The 24767-nt window shown below is 45.6% G+C and overlaps 1 protein-coding gene and 1 long non-coding RNA gene across 2 annotated transcripts in view; both read right to left on the bottom strand.

The window, feature by feature from the left end:
• Positions 1-744: 744 nt before the first annotated feature.
• LOC110526857 (Krueppel-like factor 13) overlaps positions 745-24767 on the bottom strand; it is a 56565-nt gene continuing 32542 nt past the window's right edge. The window contains exon 2 of the mRNA XM_036981648.1: positions 745-1757. Within this exon, the coding sequence (XP_036837543.1) occupies positions 1369-1757 (389 nt within the window). The 3' untranslated portion in view covers positions 745-1368. The remainder of the gene's footprint in view (positions 1758-24767) is intronic.
• Positions 19790-23887, bottom strand: LOC118964996. The gene is made up of 3 exons (XR_005052355.1): positions 22277-23887; positions 20581-21661; positions 19790-20397 (listed from the first exon to the last, which is right to left on the bottom strand). It is a non-coding gene; the product is annotated as an uncharacterized LOC118964996 (long non-coding RNA).

Here is a 24767-nt window from a genome sequence, read left to right as displayed (position 1 = left end):
TCTCTCTCTCTGTCTCTCTCTCACTGTGGCTGTGGTTCACTGATGTAAGAGATTCAAGAGTCAGAGATATGGGCTCTTGGATTCAAATGAAAGTGAAAGAGGGAACAGTATGTTTTCTCTCTCTCTCTCTGTCTCTCTCTCTCTCTCTCTCTCTCTCTCTCTCTCTAGTTTCCACTGGTTATTTTGTGTCATCACCATTCAGAGATGAGACCTAGTCTGAAGGACTACTTCCATGGTTTCTTTCAGTGTGAAAAACAAAAAAACAGAATTAATTCAAGGAGAGGAGTGCAATTCTGTTTGAATGTAAAGGCTATTTTGCGTGTGTGTGCGTGCGTGCGTGCGTGTGTGTGTGTGTGTGTGTGTTTGTTTCTGCGTGTCTTCATTGTGTCCATTCTTTCAAGCTATGAAAAGAGGCCTTCCCTGAGCAGGGCAGAAGATTCAACCTGCATTGAATTTCAGAGTAAAGTGATGTTTTCTATTTGTGCAGTCAAGTTTAAAAAAATAATAATAATAAATGAAACTGTGTGTTTTTTTTATAATCCTGAGGATGAAGATGGAAATCTCTCCTTTCGTCAATTTCAAATAAATGTAACTTCCTGTAGTATTTACAATACGGAATATCTCGTTCTGTGTTCTTTCTTGGCTGATTCTGCTAACTGTAAGTATCACAACCTAAATGACACAATATTAAACAATGGGGGACAATGAGGCTTCTCAAAGAGACAACACAGTACATTTGTATACTAATGGAAATATTGTAATCAGAAAGACATTATTTTTTGTTGTTGTTGTCTTTGCTGTCGAAAGGATTGATCTCCAATAGGCAGTATAGTACATGATGTAGAAGACAGTACAATGCAGCAAGCAGACAAAGCATTGGAAATGAGGAGGGGGGGGGGGGTCCCAATTAGGACCAGAGCCAATCAGACGAACCCTACTGAACAAAAATAACGAATCAGAGTAGCTGCTGGGGTTGTGGCGTAGTCCCATTGAAGTCAAGGTTAGGGTGAGACGTTAGAACAAGGGACGAGGCATCAAGTTCTTTGAAAGGATTCCTTCTACCACCACCTGTCATGGTAAAAAAAGACTGCAGCGTGACTGGAGTGGATCCTCTAGAGGATCCAGTCTAACACCACCATCATGATTTTAAAAAAAATAAAAAATGAAATAGCCTATTTCCATTGTAATGCTGTTGTGGGCTGTGACATTCCACAGGGCACCGGTGTAGAAACCCAAACCTGTGGTGGAAAAGACCTAAAACAGACTGAAAGAGTCCTGTCCTGTCTGTGGGTGTGTGTCTTGTCTAGTGGGTGGGTGGGTCAATCAGGGCGCTGGAGGCAGAGCCTGAAAGTGCTGTTTGGCGGGGCTTTAAGGCGAGTTAGCTGGGCTGAGGGTGGGGCTGGGGCTTAGCGTGGGGCTGGACGAGTCGGAGCGGCTGTTGTAGTCGCTGAGGGATCCGGGGCGTGTAGTACTCCCGACCACGCCCATTCCTACGCCCATCCCTCCGCCCATTCCTCCGCCCATTCCTCCGCCCATTCCTCCACCACACCCGTACGGCCGCTTCAACATGGCGGGCTGGAACTCGGAGTGGCGGCGAGCGTGCTTCATCAGGTGGTCGCTACGCATGAAGCGCTTGTCGCAGAGCGGGCAGCTGAACTTCTTCTCCCCGGTGTGGGTTCGGTAGTGACGGGCCAGCTCATCCGAACGGGCAAACTTCTTGTTGCAGTCAGTCCAGGTGCAGGGGAAGGGACGCTCTCCTGGAAGATAGAGAGAGAGAGAGAGACAGAGAGAGAGAGAGACAGAGAGAGAGAGAGACAGAGAGAGAGTGACAGAGAGAGAGAGAGAGACAGAGAGAGAGAGCGAGAGAGAGACAGAGAGAGAGCGACAGAGAGAGAGAGAGACAGAGAGAGAGCGACAGAGAGAGAGAGAGAGACAGAGAGAGAGAGCGAGAGAGAGACAGAGAGAGAGCGACAGAGAGAGAGAGAGACAGAGAGAGACAGAGAGAGAGAGAGAGAGAGAGAGACAGACAGAGAGAGAGAGAGAGAGAGACAGAGAGAGAGAGAGACAGAGAGAGAGAGAGAGAGAGAGAGAGAGAGTGTGTAATTAGTTTACTGTTCATTTTTATTGTTTATTTCACTTTTGTTTATTATCTACTTCACTTGCTTTGACAATGTTAACATATGTTTCCAATGCCAATAAAGCCCTTAAATTTAATTGAATTCAGAGAGAGAGACAGAGAGAGAGAGATGGGTCAACCATACTGTATGGAGGGAGAAGAGTTAAATTCCTATGGTATGTCCCCTTGGACAAGTGAACTAGTTAACTAAACAATAATAATAAACCTTCCCATAATAAACCTTCCCATAATAAACCCCATAATAAACCCCATAATAAACCTTCCCATAATAAACCTTCCCATAATAAACCTTCCCATAATAAACCCCATAATAAACCCCATAATAAACTTCCCATAATAAACTTCCCATAATAAACCCCATAATAAACCTTCCCATAATAAACCCCATAATAAACCTTCCCATAATAAACCTTCCCATAAAAAAAACCATAATAAACCCCATAATAAACCTTCCCATAATAAACCCCATAATAAACCTTCCCATAATAAACCTTCCCATAATAAACCTTCCCATAATACATCTTCCCATAATAAACCTCCCCATAATAAACCTTCCCATAATAAACCTTCCCATAATAAACCTTCCCATAATAAACCTTCCCATAATAAACCCCATAATTACCCTTCCATAATAAACCCCATAATAAACCCCATAGTAAACCTTCTCATAATAAACCTTTCCATAATAAACCTTCTAATAATAAACCTTCTCATAATAAACATTCCCATAATAAACCTTCTCATAATAAACCTTCCCATAATAAACTTTCCCATAATAAACCTTCCCATAATAAACCTTCCCATAATAAACCCCATAATAAACCTTCCCATAATAAACCCCATAATAAACCTTCCCATAATAAACCTTCCCATAATAAACCCCATAATAAACCTTCCCATAATAAACCTTCCCATAATAAACCTTCCCATAATAAACCCCATAATAAACCTTCCCATAATAAACCTTCCCATAATAAACCCCATAATAAACCCCATAATAAACCTTCCCATAATAAACCCCATAATAAACCTTCCCATAATAAACCTTCCCATAATAAACCCCATAATAAACCTTCCCATAATAAACCCCATAATAAACCTTCCCATAATAAACCTTCTCATAATAAACCCCATAATAAACCCCATAATAAACCTTCCCATAATAAACCCCATAATAAACCTTCCCATAATAAACCTTCCCATAATAAACCCCATAATAAACCGTCCCATAATAAACCTTTCCATAATAAACCTTCCCATAATAAACCTTCCCATAATAAACATTCCCATAATAAACCCCATAATAAACCTTCCCATAATAAACCTTCCCATAATAAACCTTCCCATAATAAACCCCATAATAAACCTTCCCATAATAAACCCCATAATAAACCTTCCCATAATAAACCCCATAATAAACCTTCCCATAATAAACCTTCCCATAATAAACCCCATAATAAACCTTTCCATAATAAACCTTCCCATAATAAACCTTTCCATAATAAACCTTCCCATAATAAACCTTCCCATAATAAACCTTCCCATAATAAACCTTTCCATAGCTGTTTCAAAGCCGTCTCCAGTTGAGGTTTTCAACGGCAGCCTTATGTGCAGTTCAATAGAAATGGCTCCTGGAAAGCACATGATAATGATCTCTGAACCAGCACTCCTGGTTCCTGTTCTGCCATGCTCTTATCAACTGACACGGTACACTCCACCCTCCCCCTCCACTATACACTCCACCCTCCATCCGTCCACTATACACTCCACCCTCCACCCTCCCCCTCCACTATACACTCCACCCTCCACCCTCCACCCGTCCACTATACACTCCACCCTCCACTATACACTCCACCCTCCCCCTCCCCCTCCACTATACCCTCCACCCTCCATTCCACCCTCCCCCTCCACTATACACTCCACCCTCCTGTCTCAGCCCCCTGTATTTATGCTGCAGTAGTTTTGTCGGGGGGCTAGGGTCAGTTTGTTATATCTGGAGTACTTCTCCTGTCCTATCCGGTGTTCTGTGTGAATTTAAGTATGCTCTCTCTAATTCTCTCTTTCTCTCTTTCTTTCTCTCTCTCGGAGGACCTGAGCCCTAGGACCATGCCTCAGGAATACCTGACATGATGACTCCTTGCTGTCCCCAGTCCACCTGGCCATGCTGCTGCTCCAGTTTCAACTGTTCTGCCTGTGATTATTATTATTTGACCATGCTGGTCATTTATGAACATTTGAACATCTTGGCCATGTTCTGTTATAATCTCCACCAGGCACAGCCAGAAGAGGACTGGCCACCCCACATAGCCTGGTTCCTCTCTAGGTTTCTTCCTAGGTTTTGGCCTTTCTAGGGAGTTTTTCCTAGTCACATTGCTTCAACACCTGCATTGCTTGCCGTTTGGGGGTTTTAGGCTGGGTTTCTGTACAGCACTTTGAGATATCAGCTGATGTACGAAGGGCTTTATAAATACATTTGATTTGATTTGATTCGATAGGGTGCCATTTAGGATACACCCGTAAAGTAAATAATCTCCTTTCCACCAGGTGATAATACAGCCTTTAAATGATCAAAAATAAAACACTACTGGCATATTGTTCTTAGAGTGCTACCTTAAGAATAACGGACTAGGAACAAAAGACCTTCATTATTTTGGTTCCTAGTTCATATATTCATATTCTGTCCCCCCGAGGACTGAAGTGAAAGAAATTATTTGGTACAACGAATATACTTGTACATGATGTCACAACAATCAGTCAAATGTATAAATGTATAAAGCCCTTTTTACATCAGCTGATGACACAAAGTGCTGTACAGAAACCCAGCCTAAAACCCCCAAACAGCAAGCAATGCAGGTGTAGGAGCACGGTGGCTGGGAAAAACTCCCTAGAAAGGCAGGAACCTTAGGAAGAAACCTAGAGAGGAACCAGGCTCTGAGGGGTGGCCAGTCCTCTTCTGGCTGTGCCAGGTTGAGATTATAAGAGTACGTACATCAGGTCACTACACTCATACCTGATTTTACAACACTCTAACCTGAGGTCACTACACTCATACCTGATATTACAACACTCTAACCTGATGTCACTACACTCATACCTGATATTACAACACTCTAACCTGAGGTCACTACACTCATACCTGATATTACAACACTCTAACCTGAGGTCACTACACTCATACCTGATATTACAACACTCTAACCTGAGGTCACTACACTCATACCTGATATTACAACACTCTAACCTGAGGTCACTACACTCATACCTGATATTACAACACTCTACCCTGAGGTCACTACACTCATACCTGATATTACAACACTCTAACCTGAGGTCACTACACTCATTCCTGATATTACAACACTCTAACCTGAGGAGTCCCTCCCCCTTAAAAAAAGAAATTGTAAGAACTACTCATGCTACCTACTGACACAGTAGTACTCTGCCACGCTGACTAACTCTACCTACTGACACAGTAGTACTCTGCCACACTGACTAACTCTATCTACTCATGCTACCTACTGACACAGTAGTACTCTGCCACGCTGACTAACTCTATCTACTCATGCTACCTACTGACACAGTAGTACTCTGCCACACTGACCAAACTCTACTCAAACCAACAGCCACTGTCTTTCTCCTCCTACCTGACTAACTCTACCTACTGACACGGTCTTTCTCCTCCAACCTGACTAACTCTACCTATAGACACGGTCTTTCTCCTCCTACCTGACTAACTCTACCTATAGACACGGTCTTTCTCCTCCTACCTGACTAACTCTACCTACAGACACTGTCTTTATCATCCTACCTGACTAACTCTACCTACTGACACTGTCTTTCTCCTCCTACCTGACTGATCCTAGCAACACAAAGAGCCTGCTGGGGATTTACTGTTGAGATGAGCTGAATTACAAACTACATCTGTTCATGTGACCTCAAGGGCTGCTTCCCAAACAACACTCTATTCCCTACATAGCGCAACAACTAGTCCTATTTGCCCGTGGTCAACAGTAGTGCACTATATAGGGAATAGAGTGCCGTTTGGGAAGCAGCCCCAGTTACAAAGCAGCAGAGGGTAAAGTATCACAGTGATTCAATATTTAACAGCTTTTCAGAGGTGACTGGATCTGGGAGGTGTCAGTGGTGGAGGAGAGACTACTGGGATATCATGACTAAACAGACATCAGGTATCAACACAGTGCAGAGGAGACTGCTGGGATATCATGACTCAACAGACATCAGGTATCAACACAGTGGAGAGGAGACTGCTGGGATATCATGACTCAACAGACATCAGGTATCAACACAGTGCAGAGGAGGCTGCTGGGATATCATGACTCAACAGACATCAGGTATCAACACAGTGCAGAGGAGACTGCTGGGATATCATGACTCAACAGACTTCAGGTATCAACACAGTGGAGAGGAGACTGCTGGGATATCATGACTCAACAGACATCAGGTATCAACACAGTGGAGAGGAGACTGCTGGGATATCATGACTAAACAGACATCAGGTATCAACACAGTGGAGAGGAGACTGCTGGGATATCATGACTCAACAGACATCAGGTATCAACACAGTGCAGAGGAGACTGCTGGGATATCATGACTAAACAGACATCAGGTATCAACACAGTGGAGAGGAGACTGCTGGGATATCATGACTAAACAGACATCAGGTATCAACACAGTGGAGAGGAGACTGCTGGGATATCATGACTCAACAGACATCAGGTATCAACACAGTGCAGAGGAGACTGCTGGGATATCATGACTCAACAGACTTCAGGTATCAACACAGTGGAGAGGAGACTGCTGGGATATCATGACTCAACAGACATCAGGTATCAACACAGTGGAGAGGAGACTGCTGGGATATCATGACTCAACAGACATCAGGTATCAACACAGTGGAGAGGAGACTGCTGGGATATCATGACTCAACAGACATCAGGTATCAACACAGTGGAGAGGAGACTGCTGGGATATCATGACTCAACAGACATCAGGTATCAACACAGTGGAGAGGAGACTGCTGGGATATCATGACTCAACAGACATCAGGTATCAACACAGTGGAGAGGAGACTGCTGGGATATCATGACTCAACAGACTTCAGGTATCAACACAGTGGAGAGGAGACTGCTGGGATATCATGACTCAACAGACATCAGGTATCAACACAGTGGAGAGGAGACTGCTGGGATATCATGACTCAACAGACTTCAGGTATCAACACAGTGGAGAGGAGACTGCTGGGATATCATGACTAAACAGACATCAGGTATCAACACAGTGGAGAGGAGACTGCTGGTAATCAGAATGATTTCTCTGAACAGTACACTCTCAAACACCTAGATCCCCTCTGAACGCAGCTCCCTCTCCAGATCCCAATCACCTGAATTCTGATCACCTGTTCACACACCTGTATGTCATGTCCACACACTATTTAGTTCAGTTCTTGCACCTCATCACTGTGAGGTCTTGTTGTTTTGATACACATTCTATTCGGAGCTCTGTTTCTGTCCATATTAGTCCTCCTGTGTGTCGTAGTTTTTGGCCATCCTCACTAACGACACCTGTTTGCCTATTCCCTGCCTGCACATTTGATACAATTTCCTGTCGTCAACCTCTTGCCTGATCTCCCAGACGACGTTACTAGCCCTTTCCCTGCCTGTACTGTTACCTTGTATGACCTTCTGCCTGCCCCTGGACCCAGCTACCTGCCCCTGGACCCAGCTACCTGCCCCTGGACCCAGCTACCTGCCCCTGGACCCAGCTGCCTGCCTCCTCCTGTGTATGACCTTCTGCTGCCCCTGGACCCAGCTACCTGCCCCTGGACCCAGCTACCTGCCCCTGGACCCAGCTACCTGCCCCTGGACCCAGCTACCTGCCTCCTCCTGTGTATGACCTTCTGCCTGCCCCTGGACCCAGCTACCTGCCCCTGGACCCAGCTACCTGCCCCTGGACCCAGCTACCTGCCTCCTCCTGTGTATGACCTTCTGCCTGCCCCTGGACCCAGCTACCTGCCTCCTCCTGTGTATGACCTTCTGCCTGCCCCTGGACCCAGCTACCTGCCTCCTCCTGTGGTCCTTTACAATAAACACCAGCTGCGCCCTGCGCTTGAAACCAGCTCTCTGTCTCCCATGGTGTTCACTACAAGTACTGTAATCAGAATGGTTTCTCTGAACATACACTATAGTGATGACAACAACACTAGAATACACTAACAGTACTCTAGCTATCTGTTAAGGACACTTGGGCTATCTGTATTTAGCTAGATAGTTCACTCAGAAAAAAATGTCAGTCCATCATCTAGATTCTAGCATGAATGACTGTGTCCAACTCAGTCCTTAACCCAATGTGCTTTCACAAAATGGTGGTTGGTGACACGGGATACCCAGTAATTAGTTCTGAGTTCTGACTAGTTTCTCCTGAGCTGTGGCTACAGACTGCCTATAAACAGACACACCCACATGGGCAGACACACCCACATGGGCAGACACACCCACATGGGCAGACACATCCACATGGGCAGACACACCCACATGGGCAGACACACCCACATGGGCAGACACACCCACATGGGCAGACACACCCACATGGCCAGACACACCCACATGGCCAGACACACCCACATAGCCAGACACACCCACATGGTCACAAGCACATCGCCAGACACACCCACATGGCCAGACACACCCACATGGTCAGACACACCCACATGGGCAGACACACCCACATGGGCAGACACACCCACATGGGCAGACACACCCACATGGGCAGGCACACCCACATGGGCAGACACACCCACATGGGCAGACACACCCACATGGGCCGACACATCCACATGGGCAGACACACCCACATGGGCAGACACACCCACATGGGCAGACACACCCACATGGGCAGGCACACCCACATGGGCCGACACATCCACATGGGCAGACACACCCATAAAGCCGGACAAACCCACATAAAGCCTGTAACTACGACCCTCTGGTTCTGGAGAACAACCCACACAAAGCCTGTAACTACGACCCTCTGGTTCTGGAGAACAACCCACACAAAGCCTGTAACTACGACCCTCTGGTTCTGGAGAACAGTAGTGAAACCCACACAAAGCCTGAAACTACGACCCTCTGGTTCTGGAGAACAGTAGTGAAACCCACACAAAGCCTGAAACTACGACCCTCTGGTTCTGGAGAACAGTAGTGAAACCCACACAAAGCCTGTAACTACGACCCTCTGGTTCTAGAGAACAGTAGTGAAACCCACACAAAGCCTGAAACTACGACCCTCTGGTTCTGGAGAACAGTAGTGAAACCCACACAAAGCCTGAAACTACGGCCCTCTGGTTCTGGAGAACAGTAGTGAAACCCACACAAAGCCTGAAACTACGACCCTCTGGTTCTGGAAAGGAGGAGAGAGGAGAGTGGTGGCTATAGAAACATACGACCCTCTGGTTCTGGAAAAGAGGAGAGAGGAGAGTGGGTGGCTATAGAAACATACGACCCTCTGGTTCTGGAAAGGAGGAGAGAGGAGAGTGGGTGGCTATAGAAACATACGACCCTCTGGTTCTGGAAAGGAGGAGAGAGGAGAGTGGGTGGCTATAGAAACATACGACCCTCTGGTTCTGGAAAGGAGGAGAGAGGAGAGTGGTGGCTATAGAAACATACGACCCTCTGGTTCTGGAAAGGAGGAGAGAGGAGAGTGGGTGGCTATAGAAACATACGACCCTCTGGTTCTAGAAAGGAGGAGAGAGGAGAGTGGGTGGCTATAGAAACATACGACCCTCTGGTTCTGGAAAGGAGGAGAGAGGAGAGTGGTGGCTATAGAAACATACGACCCTCTGGTTCTGGAAAGGAGGAGAGAGGAGAGTGGGTGGCTATAGAAACATACGACCCTCTGGTTCTGGAAAGGAGGAGAGAGGAGAGTGGGTGGCTATAGAAACATACGACCCTCTGGTTCTGGAAAGGAGGAGAGAGGAGAGTGGTGGCTATAGAAACATACGACCCTCTGGTTCTGGAAAGGAGGAGAGAGGAGAGTGGGTGGCTATAGAAACATACGACCCTCTGGTTCTGGAAAGGAGGAGAGAGGAGAGTGGTGGCTATAGAAACATACTGAACTATTGACTTTTGTTCTGTCATGCTGCTGTGACACGCTATGATTGTGACCCAAATGGAACCCTATTCCCTATAGTCCACTACTGTAGACAGAAGTAGTGCACTACATAGGGAAATAGAGTGTCGTTTGGGACTCAGAGTAACTCTGTCCTCCATACAGCCTGGCGGCACCAGCCCCGCCCACATCATAAGTGTTATTGCTTCGGAACAATAACAGTAAAAGCCAACAAGCTGGAAATGTCTGAATGATGTTTATGTGTTCCTGCTGTAACTACAGAGAACTAGTCACCCTGACATAAGACCTGCTATATCTACAGAGAACTAGTCACCCTGACATAAGACCTGCTATAACTACAGAGAACTAGTCACCCTGACATAAGACCTGCTGTAACTACAGAGAACTAGTCACCCTGACATAAGACCTGCTATAACTACAGAGAACTAGTCACCCTGACATAAGACCTGCTGTAACTACAGAGAACTAGTCACCCTGACATAAGGCCTGCTATAACTACAGAGAACTAGTCACCCTGACATAAGACCTGCTATAACTACAGAGAACTAGTCACCCTGATATAAGGTCAGGCTTGCCCTGGGTTGTACTGGCTGTTTTGTGAACAAAACAAGAGCAGGCACACACACACACACACACACACACATACACAGGCACGTGCGCAAGCAGTTCAGACACGCACACACTCACACGCAGGGGTTGTTTTCCTGGTCAGGATGGAAGAAACAGAACGTCGCTGTGGAGGGGGCCTCTTTGAGAACAGCTCTTTGTCCTTAAAGAGGGAAACAATGAGGGGAGCCACAGCCTCTGTCCCAAATGGCACACTATTCCCTGTATAGTGCACTATGTAGGCTATGGGTCCTGGTCAAAAGTAGTGCACTATAAAGGGAATAGGGTGCCATTTGGGACGAACTTACAGTCAAGTGGGCTGATTGTTTCAGGACAAACAAAACTAGCATGAGGCATGCTATGCTGCTAACAGCCATAGACTACAACTGATTCATGATGCTAGATGCTGCTAACAGCCATAGACCACAACTGATTCATGATGCTAGATGCTGCTAACAGCCATAGACTACAACTGATTCATGATGCTAGATGCTGCTAACAGTCATAGACCACAACTGATTCATGATGCTAGATGCTGCTAACAGCCATAGACCACAACTGATTCATGATGCTAGATGATGCTAACAGACATAGACTACAACTGATTCATGATGCTAGATGATGCTAACAGACATAGACTACAACTGATTCATGATGCTAGATGATGCTAACAGACATAGACTACAACTGATTCATGATGCTAGATGCTAATAACACCTATAGACTACAACTGATTCATGATGCTATGCTGCTAACAGCCATAGACTACAACTGATTCATGATGCTAGATGCTGCTAACAGCCATAGACTACAACTGATTCATGATGCTGTGCTGCTAACAGCCATAGACTACAACTGATTCATGATGCTAGATGATGCTAACAGCCATAGACCACAACTGATTCATGATGCTAGATGTTAATAACAGCCATAGACTACAACTGATTCATGATGCTAGATGCTGCTAACAGTCATAGACCACAACTGATTCATGATGCTAGATGTTAATAACAGACATAGACCACAACTGATTCATGATGCTAGATGCTGCTAACAGCCATAGACTACAACTGATTCATGATGCTAGATGCTGCTAACAGTCATAGACCACAACTGATTCATGATGCTAGATGCTGCTAACAGTCATAGACCACAACTGATTCATGATGCTAGCTGCTGCTAACAGCCATAGACTACAACTGATTCATGATGCTGTGCTGCTAACAGCCATAGACTACAACTGATTCATGATGCTAGATGATGCTAACAGCCATAGACCACAACTGATTCATGATGCTAGATGTTAATAACAGCCATAGACTACAACTGATTCATGATGCTAGATGCTGCTAACAGTCATAGACCACAACTGATTCATGATGCTAGATGTTAATAACAGACATAGACCACAACTGATTCATGATGCTAGATGCTGCTAACAGCCATAGACTACAACTGATTCATGATGCTAGATGCTGCTAACAGTCATAGACCACAACTGATTCATGATGCTAGATGCTGCTAACAGTCATAGACCACAACTGATTCATGATGCTAGCTGCTGCTAACAGCCATAGACTACAACTGATTCATGATGCTAGATGCTGCTAACACCCATAGACTACAATTGATTCATGATGCTAGCTGCTGCTAACAGCCATAGACTACAACTGATTCATGATGCTGCTAACAGCCATTTACTACAACTGATTCATGATGCTAGATGCTGCTAACAGTCATAGACCACAACTGATTCATGATGCTAGATGCTGCTAACAGTCATAGACCACAACTGATTCATGATGCTAGATGTTAATAACAGACATAGACCACAACTGATTCATGATGCTTGATGCTGCTAACAGCCATAGACTACAACTGATTCATGATGCTAGATGCTGCTAACAGTCATAGACCACAACTGATTCATGATGCTAGATGCTGCTAACAGTCATAGACCACAACTGATTCATGATGCTAGCTGCTGCTAACAGCCATAGACTACAGCTGATTCATGATGCTAGATGCTGCTAACACCCATAGACTACAATTGATTCATGATGCTAGCTGCTGCTAACAGCCATAGACTACAACTGATTCATGATGCTGCTAACAGCCATATACTACAACTGATTCATGATGCTAGATGCTGCTAACACCCATAGACTACAACTGATTCATGATGCTAGATGCTGCTAACAGCCATAGACTACAACTGATTCATGATGCTAGCTGCTGCTAACAGCCATAGACTACAACTGATTAATGATGCTAGATGCTGCTAACACCCATAGACTACAACTGATTCATGATGCTAGATGCTGCTAACAGCCATAGACTACAACTGATTCATGATGCTAGATGCTGCTAACACCCATAAACTACAACTGATTCATGATGCTAGATGCTGCTAACAGCCATAGACTACAACTGATTCATGATGCTAGATGCTGCTAACACCCATAGACTACAACTGATTCATGATGCTAGATGCTGCTAACAGTCATAGACTACAACTGATTCATGATGCTAATAACAGCCATAGACTACAACTGATTCATGATGCTAGATGCTGCTAACAGCCATAGACCACAACTGATTCATGATGCTATGCTAATAACAGCCATAGACTACAACTGATTCATGATGCTATGCTAATAACACCCATAGACTACAACTGATTCATGATGCTACTAACACCCATAGACTACAACTGATTCATGATGCAACTAACACCCATAGACTACAACTGATTCATGATGCTATGCTAATAACACCCATAGACTACAACTGATTCATGATGCTATGCTAATAACACCCATAGACTACAACTGATTCATGCCGGAATATGAAAACAAATATTTATTTCAGACCCATTACTTTTGCCTTGTGTGACCTCTGTGTGCGTGTTCCTAGTCGTTAGGGCACAGTGCTCCGTGATGCCTTCTTAACTTCCTGATAAGTGGCCCTTCTCTGGTGTTCTGCCCCAGGCAAACACACACCCTTTCTGGGAATGGGAGAGCCAGCGGTAATCAGGGAAGATTTAATTCGTTAGAATGAACACATTGACCCACTTCTATTGTGAGGCCGTTACGTCAATCCTGTGTGTGTGTGTGTGTGTGTGTGTGTGTGTGTGTGTGTGTGTGTGTGTGTGTGTGTGTGTGTGTGTGCGTGCGTGTGCGTGTGTACAGTAGCTCCAGTACATCTGTGGCCAAACAGCAGAATCTCCCCTCAGGCCCTAACTCTCATTATGTCACAGTAGCTGCTCTCTTATGTAAACACCCTCATTCACAGTCAGTAGCCAGGAGAGACAGGAGAGACAGATGAGACAGGAGAGACAGTAGGAATGGAGAGACAGGGGAGAGGAGAGACAGGAGAGACAGGAGAGACAGGAGAGACAGGAGTGACAGGAGTGAGAGGAGAGACAGGAGAGACAGGAGAGACAGGAGAGACAGGGGAGACAGGAGAGACAGGAGAGACAGGAGTGACAGGAGAGACAGGAGAGACAGGAGAGACAGGAGTGACAGGAGAGACAGGAGAGACAGGAGAGACAGGAGAGACAGGGGAGACAGGGGAGACAGATGAGACAGGAGAGACAGGGGAGACAGGGGAGACAGGGGAGACAGGGGAGACAGGAGAGACAGGAGTGACAGGAGTGACAGGGGACAGGGGAGACAGGAGAGACAGGGGAGACAGGAGAGACAGGAGTAACAGGGGAGACAGGGGAGACAGGAGAGACAGGGGAGACAGGAGAGACAGGGGAGACAGGAGAGACAGGAGTAACAGGGGAGACAGGGGACACAGGAGAGACAGGAGAGACAGGGGAGACAGGAGTAACAGGGGACAGGGGAGACAGAAGAGACAGGGGAGACAGGAGAGACAGGAGTAACAGGGGAGACAGGGGAGACAGGAGAGACAGGAGAGACAGGAGAGACAGGGGAGACAGGAGAGACAGGGGAGACAGGAGAGACAGAAGAGAGACAGGAGAGACAGGAGGACAGGAGAGACAGGAGAGAGGAGAGACAGGAGGTCCCGTGGGTCAAACACACAGATTATAACAATGTTAGTTCATAGAGAGGTCAAACACAGATTACAACACTGTTTGTTCATAGAGAGGTCAAACACACAGATTATAACACTGTTAGTTCATAGAGAGGTCAAACACACAGATTATAACACTGTTCGTTCATAGAGAGGTCAAACACAGATTATAACACTGTTCGTTCATAGAGAGGTCAAACACAGATTATAACACTGTTAGTTCATAGAGAGGTCAAACACACAGATTATAACACTGTTCGGTCATAGAGAGGTCAAACACAGATTATAACACTGTTAGTTCATAGAGAGGTCAAACACAGATTATAACACTGTTAGTTCATAGAGAGGTCAAACACACAGATTATAACACTGTTAGTTCATAGAGAGGTCAAACACACAGATTATAACACTGTTAGTTCATAGAGAGGTCAAACACAGAGATTATAACACTGTTAGTTCATAGAGAGGTCAAACACACAGATTATAACAATGTTAGTTCATAGAGAGGTCAAACACAGATTACAACACTGTTAGTTCATAGAGAGGTCAAACACAGATTATAACACTGTTAGTTCATAGAGAGGTCAAACACAGATTATAACACTGTTAGTTCATAGAGAGGTCAAACACAGATTACAACACTGTTAGTTCATAGAGAGGTCAAACACACAGATTAAAACACTGTTAGTTCATAGAGAGATCAAACACACAGATTATAACACTGTTAGTTCATAGAGAGGTCAAACACATAGATTATAACAATGTTAGTTCATAGAGTGGTCAAACACACAGATTATAACACTGTTAGTTCATAGAGAGGTCAAACACACAGATTAAAACACTGTTAGTTCATAGAGAGGTCAAACACACAGATTATAACACTGTTAGTTCATAGAGAGGTCAAACACACAGATTATACCAATGTTAGTTCATAGAGAGGTCAAACACAGAGATTATAACAATGTTAGTTCATAGAGAGGTCAAACACAGAGATTATAACAATGTTAGTTCATAGAGAAGTCAAACACACAGATTATAACAATGTTAGTTCATAGAGAGGTCAAACACAGATTATAACACTGTTAGTTCATAGAGAGGTCAAACACACAGATTAAAACACTGTTAGAGAGGTCAAACACACAGATTATAACACTGTTAGAGAGGTCAAACACACAGATTAAAACACTGTTAGAGAGGTCAAACACACAGATTAAAACACTGTTAGAGAGGTCAAACACAGAGGTGTCGGTTTAAAGAGATGCTCAGCATGTTTAACACCACAGTCAACCAAACAAGTTCTGTAGGCTCTAGTTTTATCTAATCTTGACTATTGTCGGGTGATATTGGCCAAGTGCTGCAAAGAAGGACCTAGAAAAGCTGCAGCTGGCCCAGAACAGAGAATCAGGTCTTGACCTTTGATGGACACATAGAACTAATGTCAGCAGTATGCATGTCAGCCTCTCTTGGGTCAGAGTAGAGAGGAGAGATTGACTGCATCAATTCTTGTTCAATTGTGAGAAAATATTATTGTGTTGAAAATTCCAAATTGACTGTACAATCGATTTACATATACCGTAGTTCTGACAGACATAGTTACCCCACCAGACAGGCCAACAGACAGGTCACCAGACAGGCCAACAGACAGGCCAACAGACAGGCCAACAGACAGGTCACCAGACAGGCCAACGGACAGGCCAACAGACAGGCAAACAGACAGGTCACCAGACAGGCCAACGGACAGGCCAACAGACAGGCCAACAGACAGGTCAACAGACAGGCCAACAGACAGGCCACCAGACAGGCCACCAGACAGGCCAACAGACAGGCCACCAGACAGGCCAACAGACAGGCCACCAGACAGGCCAACAGACAGGCCAACAGACAGGCCAACAGACAAGCCACCAGACAGGCCAACAGACAGGCCACCAGACAGGCCAACAGACAGGCCAACAGACAGGCCACCAGACAGGCCAACAGACAGGCCAACAGACAGGTCACCAGACAGGCCAACAGACAGGCCAAAGGACAGGCCAACGGACAGGTCCTTTTTGTACAGTTCAGTCCTTGAGCTGTTCTTGTCTATCGATGTTCTGTATTATGTCATGTTCTATGTTCTGTGTGGACCCCAGGAAGTGTAGCTGCTGCTATGGCAACAGTTAATGAGGATCCTAATAAACCCCAGGAAGTGTAGCTGCTGCTATGGCAACAGTTAATGAGGATCCTAATAAACCCCAGGAAGTGTAGCTGCTGCTATGGCAACAGTTAATGAGGATCCTAATAAACCCCAGGAAGAGTAGCTGCTGCTATGGCAACAGTTAATGAGGATCCTAATAAACCCCAGGAAGAGTAGCTGCTATGACAACAGTTAATGAGGATCCTAATAAACCCCAGGAAGAGTAGCTGCTGCTATGGCAACAGTTAATGAGGATCCTAATAAACCCCAGGAAGAGTAGCTGCTGCTATGACAACAGTTAATGAGGATCCTAATAAAACCCCAGGAAGTGTAGCTGCTGCTATGGCAACAGTTAATGAGGATCCTAATAAACCCCAGGAAGAGTAGCTGCTGCTATGGCAACAGTTAATGAGGATCCTAATAAACCCCAGGAAGAGTAGCTGCTGCTATGGCAACAGTTAATGAGGATCCTAATAAACCCCAGGAAGAGTAGCAGCTATGACAACAGTTAATGAGGATCCTAATAAACCCCAGGAAGAGTAGCTGCTGCTATGACAACAGTTAATGAGGATCCTAATAAACCCCAGGAAGAGTAGCTGCTGCTATGGCAACAGTTAATGAGGATCCTAATAAACCCCAGGAAGAGTAGCTGCTATGACAACAGTTAATGAGGATCCTAATAAACCCCAGGAAGAGTAGCTGCTGCTATGGCAACAGTTAATGAGGATCCTAATAAACCCCAGGAAGAGTAGCTGCTGCTATGACAACAGTTAATGAGGATCCTAATAAACCCCAGGAAGAGTAGCTGCTGCTATGGCAACAGTTAATGAGGATCCTAATAAACCCCAGGAAGAGTAGCTGCTATGACAACAGTTAATGAGGATCCTAATAAACCCCAGGAAGAGTAGCTGCTGCTATGGCAACAGTTAATGAGGATCCTAATAAACCCCAGGAAGAGTAGCTGCTGCTATGACAACAGTTAATGAGGATCCTAATAAATCACAGGAAGTGTAGCTGCTGCTATGACAACAGTTAATGAGGATCCTAATAAACCCCAGGAAGAGTAGCTGCTGCTATGACAACAGTTAATGAGGATCCTAATAAACCCCAGGAAGAGTAGCTGCTGCTATGACAACAGTTAATGAGGATCCTAATAAACCCCAGGAAGAGTAGCTGCTGCTATGACAACAGTTAATGAGGATCCTAATAAACCCCAGGAAGAGTAGCTGCTGCTATGACAACAGTTAATGAGGATCCTAATAAACCCCAGGAAGAGTAGCTGCTGACTCAAATTATGGGTGCATTTAGAAATCATCAGGATTATGGAGGTTTCAGGGCAATCACACACACACACACACACACACACACACACACACACACACACACACACACACACACACACACACACACACACACACACACACACACACACACACACACACACACACACACACACACAGACACACACACACACACACACACACACACACACACACACACACACAGTGCAGATGTAGAATCTTAATAGCAGGAGCACTTTCCTGCAACTTTTAAAACGCTTCATGTACAGGACTGTAGTAGCTACTATCTGATATAGCGTGCTGAAGTGGCTGCGTGGGAGAACTGAGACTACCTGAGTGAGACACACACACACACACACACAGAGAGAACACCTTGTGAAAGTCATTGAGTCATTCTAATCACTGCGGTGTGTGTGTGTGTGTGTGTGTGTGTGTGTGTGTGTGTGTGTGTGTGTGTGTGTGTGTGTGTGTGTGTGTGTGTGTGTGTGTGTGTGTGTGTGTGTGTGTGTGTGTGTGTGTGCATACGTCGTGTCTCCGGTTCACAAACTCTCCATGAGATTTGAATCGTAAAATTCCAATAGGCAGGCACAGTTTACGAACCGACAGACACACAGACAGACAGACCTGACAGGCCTGAGTTATATTACCTCCATATAGGGCCTGAGTTATAATACCTCCATATAGTAGTCCATATAGGGCCTGAGTTATAATACCTCCATATAGTAGTCCATATAGGGCCTGAGTTATAATACCTCCATATAGTAGTCCATATAGGGCCTGAGTTATAATACCTCCATATAGTAGTCCATATAGGGCCTGAGTTATATTACCTCCATATAGGGCCTGAGTTATAATACCTCCATATAGTAGTCCATATAGGGCCTGAGTTATATTACCTCCATATAGGGCCTGAGTTATAATACCTCCATATAGTAGTCCATATAGGGCCTGAGTTATATTACCTCCATATAGTAGTCCATATAGGGCCTGAGTTATAATACCTCCATATAGTAGTCCAGATAGGGCCTGAGTTATATTACCTCCATATAGGGCCTGAGTTATAATACCTCCATATAGTAGTCCATATAGGGCCTGAGTTATATGACCTCCATATAGTAGTCCATATAGGGCCTGAGTTATAATACCTCCATATAGTAGTCCATATAGGGCCTGAGTTATATTACCTCCATATAGTAGTCCAGATAGGGCCTGAGTTATAATACCTCCATATAGTAGTCCATATAGGGCCTGAGTTATATTACCTCCATATAGGGCCTGAGTTATAATACCTCCATATAGTAGTCCATATAGGGCCTGAGTTATATTACCTCCATATAGTAGTCCATATAGGGCCTGAGTTATATTACCTCGATATAGTAGTCCATATAGGGCCTGAGTTATAATACCTCCATATAGTAGTCCATATAGGGCCTGAGTTATAAAACCTCCATATAGTAGTCCATATAGGGCCTGAGTTATATTACCTCCATATAGGGCCTGAGTTATATTACCTCCATATAGTAGTCCATATAGGGCCTGAGTTATATTACCTCCATATAGTAGTCCATATAGGGCCTGAGTTATATTACCTCCATATAGTAGTCCATATAGGGCCTGAGTTATAAAACCTCCATATAGTAGTCCATATAGGGCCTGAGTTATATTACCTCCATATAGGGCCTGAGTTATAATACCTCCATATAGTAGTCCATATAGGGCCTGAGTTATATTACCTCCATATAGTAGTCCATATAGGGCCTGAGTTATATTACCTCCATATAGTAGTCCATATAGGGCCTGAGTTAAATTACCTCCATATAGGGCCTGAGTTATAATACCTCCATATAGTAGTCCATATAGGGCCTGAGTTATATTACCTCCATATAGTAGTCCATATAGGGCCTGAGTTATATTACCTCCATATAGTAGTCCATATAGGGCCTGAGTTATATTACCTCCATATAGTAGTCCATATAGGGCCTGAGTTATATTACCTCCATATAGTAGTCCATATAGAGCCTGAGTTATATTACCTCCATATAGTAGTCCAGATAGGGCCTGAGTTAAATTACCTCCATATAGTAGTGCATATAGGGCCTGAGTTATATTACCTCCATATAGGGCCTGAGTTATAATACCTCCATATAGTAGTCCATATAGGGCCTGAGTTATAATACCTCCATATAGTAGTCCATATAGGGCCTGAGTTATATTACCTCCATATAGTAGTCCATATAGGGCCTGAGTTATAATACCTCCATATAGTAGTCCATATAGGGCCTGAGTTATAATACCTCCATATTGTAGCCCATACAGTCACATATATACTGTACCTAGTTAAAACACTGTTTATATCCATTATAGTCACATATATACTGTAGCTAGTTAAAGCCAATAATAGCATGAGGAACAGAGAGAACCTCGAAGAACAACAACAAGACAACGTCAACAAGGCCAGATGTCCTGTGTTTCCACATCCAGTCTTCCCCTCAGCACACAAGTCCTTTCTTTAATGGAGTAGCAGTTAGAGGGTAATCACTGTGAACACGATGAAACAGTCCCATGATCAATAGGATTAACTAGCCCTCTAGTACTCTATCTAACTCATCTTACCCTGGCTCCGCTCTGCTCTCGTCTAGTCTGGTCTAACTCATCTTACCCTGGCTCCGCTCTGCTCTCGTCTAGTCTGGTCTAACTCATCTTAACCTGGCACAGCTCTGCTCTCGTCTAGTCTGGTCTAACTCATCTTACCCTGGCTCTGCTCTGCTCTCGTCTAGTCTGTTCTAACTCATCTTAACCTGGCTCTGCTCTGCTCTCGTCTAGTCTGGTCTAACTCATCTTAACCTGGCACAGCTCTGCTCTCGTCTAGTCTGGTCTAACTCATCTTACCCTGGCTCCGCTCTGCTCTCGTCTAGTCTGGTCTAACTCATCTTAACCTGGCACAGCTCTGCTCTCGTCTAGTCTGGTCTAACTTATCTTAACCTGGCACAGCTCTGCTCTCGTCTAGTCTGGTCTAACTTATCTTAACCTGGCACAGCTCTGCTCTCGTCTAGTCTGGTCTAACTCATCTTAACCTGGCACAGCTCTGCTCTCGTCTAGTCTGGTCTAACTCATCTTACCCTGGCTCTGCTCTGCTCTCGTCTAGTCTGTTCTAACTCATCTTAACCTGGCTCCGCTCTGCTCTCGTCTAGTCTGGTCTAACTCATCTTAACCTGGCACAGCTCTGCTCTCGTCTAGTCTGGTCTAACTCATCTTAACCTGGCTCTGCTCTCGTCTAGTCTGGTCTGACCAATCTTAACCTGGCTCTGCTCTCGTCTAGTCTTGTCTAACCCATCTTAACCTGGCTCTGCTCTCGTCTAGTCTGGTCTAACTGAGCTTAACCTGGCTCTGCTCTCGTCTAGTCTGGTCTAACCCATCTTAACCTGGCTCTGCTCTCGTCTAGTCTGGTCTAACTGATCTTAACCTGGCTCTGCTCTCGTCTAGTCTGGTCTAACCCATCTTAACCTGGCTCTGCTCTCGTCTAGTCTGGTCTAACTGATCTTAACCTGGCTCTGCTCTCGTCTAGTCTGGTCTAACCCATCTTAACCTGGCTCTGCTCTCGTCTAGTCTGGTCTAACTGATCTTAACCTGGCTCTGCTCTCGTCTAGTCTGGTCTAACCCATCTTAACCTGGCTCTGCTCTCGTCTAGTCTGGTCTAACTGATCTTAACCTGGCTCTGCTCTCGTCTAGTCTGGTCTAACCCATCTTAACCTGGCTCTGCTCTCGTCTAGTCTGGTCTAACTGATCTTAACCTGGCTCTGCTCTCGTCTAGTCTGGTCTAACCCATCTTAACCTGGCTCTGCTCTCGTCTAGTCTGGTCTAACTGATCTTAACCTGGCACAGCTCTGCTCTCGTCTAGTCTGGTCTAACTCATCTTAACCTGGCTCTGCTCTCGTCTAGTCTGGTCTGACCAATCTTAACCTGGCTCTGCTCTCGTCTAGTCTTGTCTAACCCATCTTAACCTGGCTCTGCTCTCGTCTAGTCTGGTCTAACTGATCTTAACCTGGCTCTGCTCTCGTCTAGTCTGGTCTAACCCATCTTAACCTGGCTCTGCTCTCGTCTAGTCTGGTCTAACTGATCTTAACCTGGCTCTGCTCTCGTCTAGTCTGGTCTAACCCATCTTAACCTGGCTCTGCTCTCGTCTAGTCTGGTCTAACTGATCTTAACCTGGCTCTGCTCTCGTCTAGTCTGGTCTAACCCATCTTAACCTGGCTCTGCTCTCGTCTAGTCTGGTCTAACTGATCTTAACCTGGCTCTGCTCTCGTCTAGTCTGGTCTAACCCATCTTAACCTGGCTCTGCTCTCGTCTAGTCTGGTCTAACTGATCTTAACCTGGCTCTGCTCTGCTCTCATCTAGTCTGGTCTAACTGATCTTAACCTGGCTCTGCTCTCGTCTAGTCTGGTCTAACTGATCTTAACCTTGCCCTGCTCTTCTCTCATTTGGTCTAAGCCATCTTAACCTGGTTCTGCTCTGCTCTAATCTAGTCTGGTCTAACCCATCTTAACCTCACCCTGTTCTTCTCTGCTGTGGCCTGGGAAAAAGACACTTCACGGCCAGGATTCAATCCTTGGAGCGCCGTCCACAATGCAGCTTTTCAAAGCGGTGTTTGTGGAGATCGTAGTCACGGTAACTACCGCCCAATGGGAAAGCCCTTTTCAAAGTCAGTTACAGTGCACTATTACGCAGCTTCAGTGTAACCCCGGCCTTAGTCTTTTCAACGCTAGTTAACGCTAGCTAACGCTAGTTAACCGACAAGGAGGAGAAGGTTAACACAGCTAGTAAACAGTTAACCCCAACGGACGCTGCTAGCAATCCCCATAATACCATGATAGTACTGGGGCCTAGAGAGATGATTTTACCCATAACACATTATACAGTAATGTGGCAAAAACCCTCAACTGTGGTGCTGTTGACAACCCAAAGCTTTAATGAACGACGCCACCGGATGCACAACGGCACCAGTCCCAGAGGCCAGGGGCCTCGCCAACACTGATGTTTTGGTGAAACTGGCTCTCACAGAGGGCTCAGAGGAGACACAACAGCCTGGGAGTGGTGTTGGTTACAATGAGGAACAGGGCTCAGAGGAGACACAACAGCCTGGGAGTGGTGTTGGTTACAATGAGGAACAGGGCTCAGAGGAGACACAACGGGCCTGGGAGTGGTGTTGGTTACACTGAGGAACAGGGCTCAGAGGAGACACAACAGCCTGGGAGTGGTGTTGGTTACAATGAGGAACAGGGCTCAGAGGAGACACAACAGCCTGGGAGTGGTGTTGGTTACACTGAGGAACAGGGCTCAGAGGAGACACAACAGCCTGGGAGTGGTGTTGGTTACACTGAGGAACAGGGCTCAGAGGAGACACAACAGCCTGGGAGTGGTGTTGGTTACAATGAGGAACAGGGCTCAGAGACACAACACAACCTCCTCTCCATCTCTCTTCTCCTATCCCCCTCCTCCCTCAAGCCCTCCTCTCCTCTCTCCCTCTCTCCCTCCCCCTCCTCCTCCCCCTCCTTCTCTCCTCACCCCCTGCCCCCCCCATCTCTCCTCTCCTCTCTCCCTCCCCCCTCAAGCCCTCCTCTCCTCTCCTCTCCTCTCTCCCTCCCCCTCCTCCTCCCCTTCCTCCTCTCCTCTTCCCCTGCCCCCTCCTTCTCTCCTCACCCCCTGCCCCCTCCATCCCTCCTCTCCTCCATCTGCTGAATGCTCCTTTTCTTCCGTGGTGACATGGAGCCCAGACCATCTGATTCATTACTCTCAGTGTGAGTGTGCATGCATGCTTGCCTACGTGTGTGTGTGTGTGTGTGCCTGCGTGTGTGTGTGTGTGCGTGCCTGCGTGTGTGTGTGTGTGTGTGTGCGTGCCTGTGTGCGTGCCTGTGTGTGTGTGTGTGTGTGTGTGTGTGTGTGTGTGTGTGTGTGTGTGTGTGTGTGTGTGTGTGTGTGTGTGTGTGTGTGTGTGTGTGTGTGACTGCGTGTGTGTGTGTGTGTGTGTGTGTGTGTGTGTGTGTGTGTGTGTGTGTCTACGTGCGTGCGTGCGTATACAGTCTAGGAACCGTACAAACCTCCCAGTACAGAGTAAATATGTTGGGTCAGCAGGGAGAAAGACCTCTCTGTTTCAGTCAGTCTGTATCACACAGACCATATACATTGCAGTTGTTTTATTAGTAAGGATATATTCAAACTACCAGACGCAGGGCTGGGTCTGACTGGCTTTGACACATCAAACGCTCGTTTGCTTTCCTTCACGTGAAGTCCAATATGGTTAACTCTTTTCAGATGGAGAACAGATCACCATCAATGGAGAATACTGACTGGGTTAACCTGATGAGAA

The sequence above is a fragment of the Oncorhynchus mykiss genome, chromosome 6 (genome assembly GCF_013265735.2).
Source record: "Oncorhynchus mykiss isolate Arlee chromosome 6, USDA_OmykA_1.1, whole genome shotgun sequence".
Classification (NCBI taxonomy): Eukaryota; Metazoa; Chordata; class Actinopteri; order Salmoniformes; family Salmonidae; genus Oncorhynchus; species Oncorhynchus mykiss.
The sequence above is the reverse complement of the archived record's forward strand: the minus strand, read 5'-3'. Positions and strand labels throughout refer to the sequence as shown.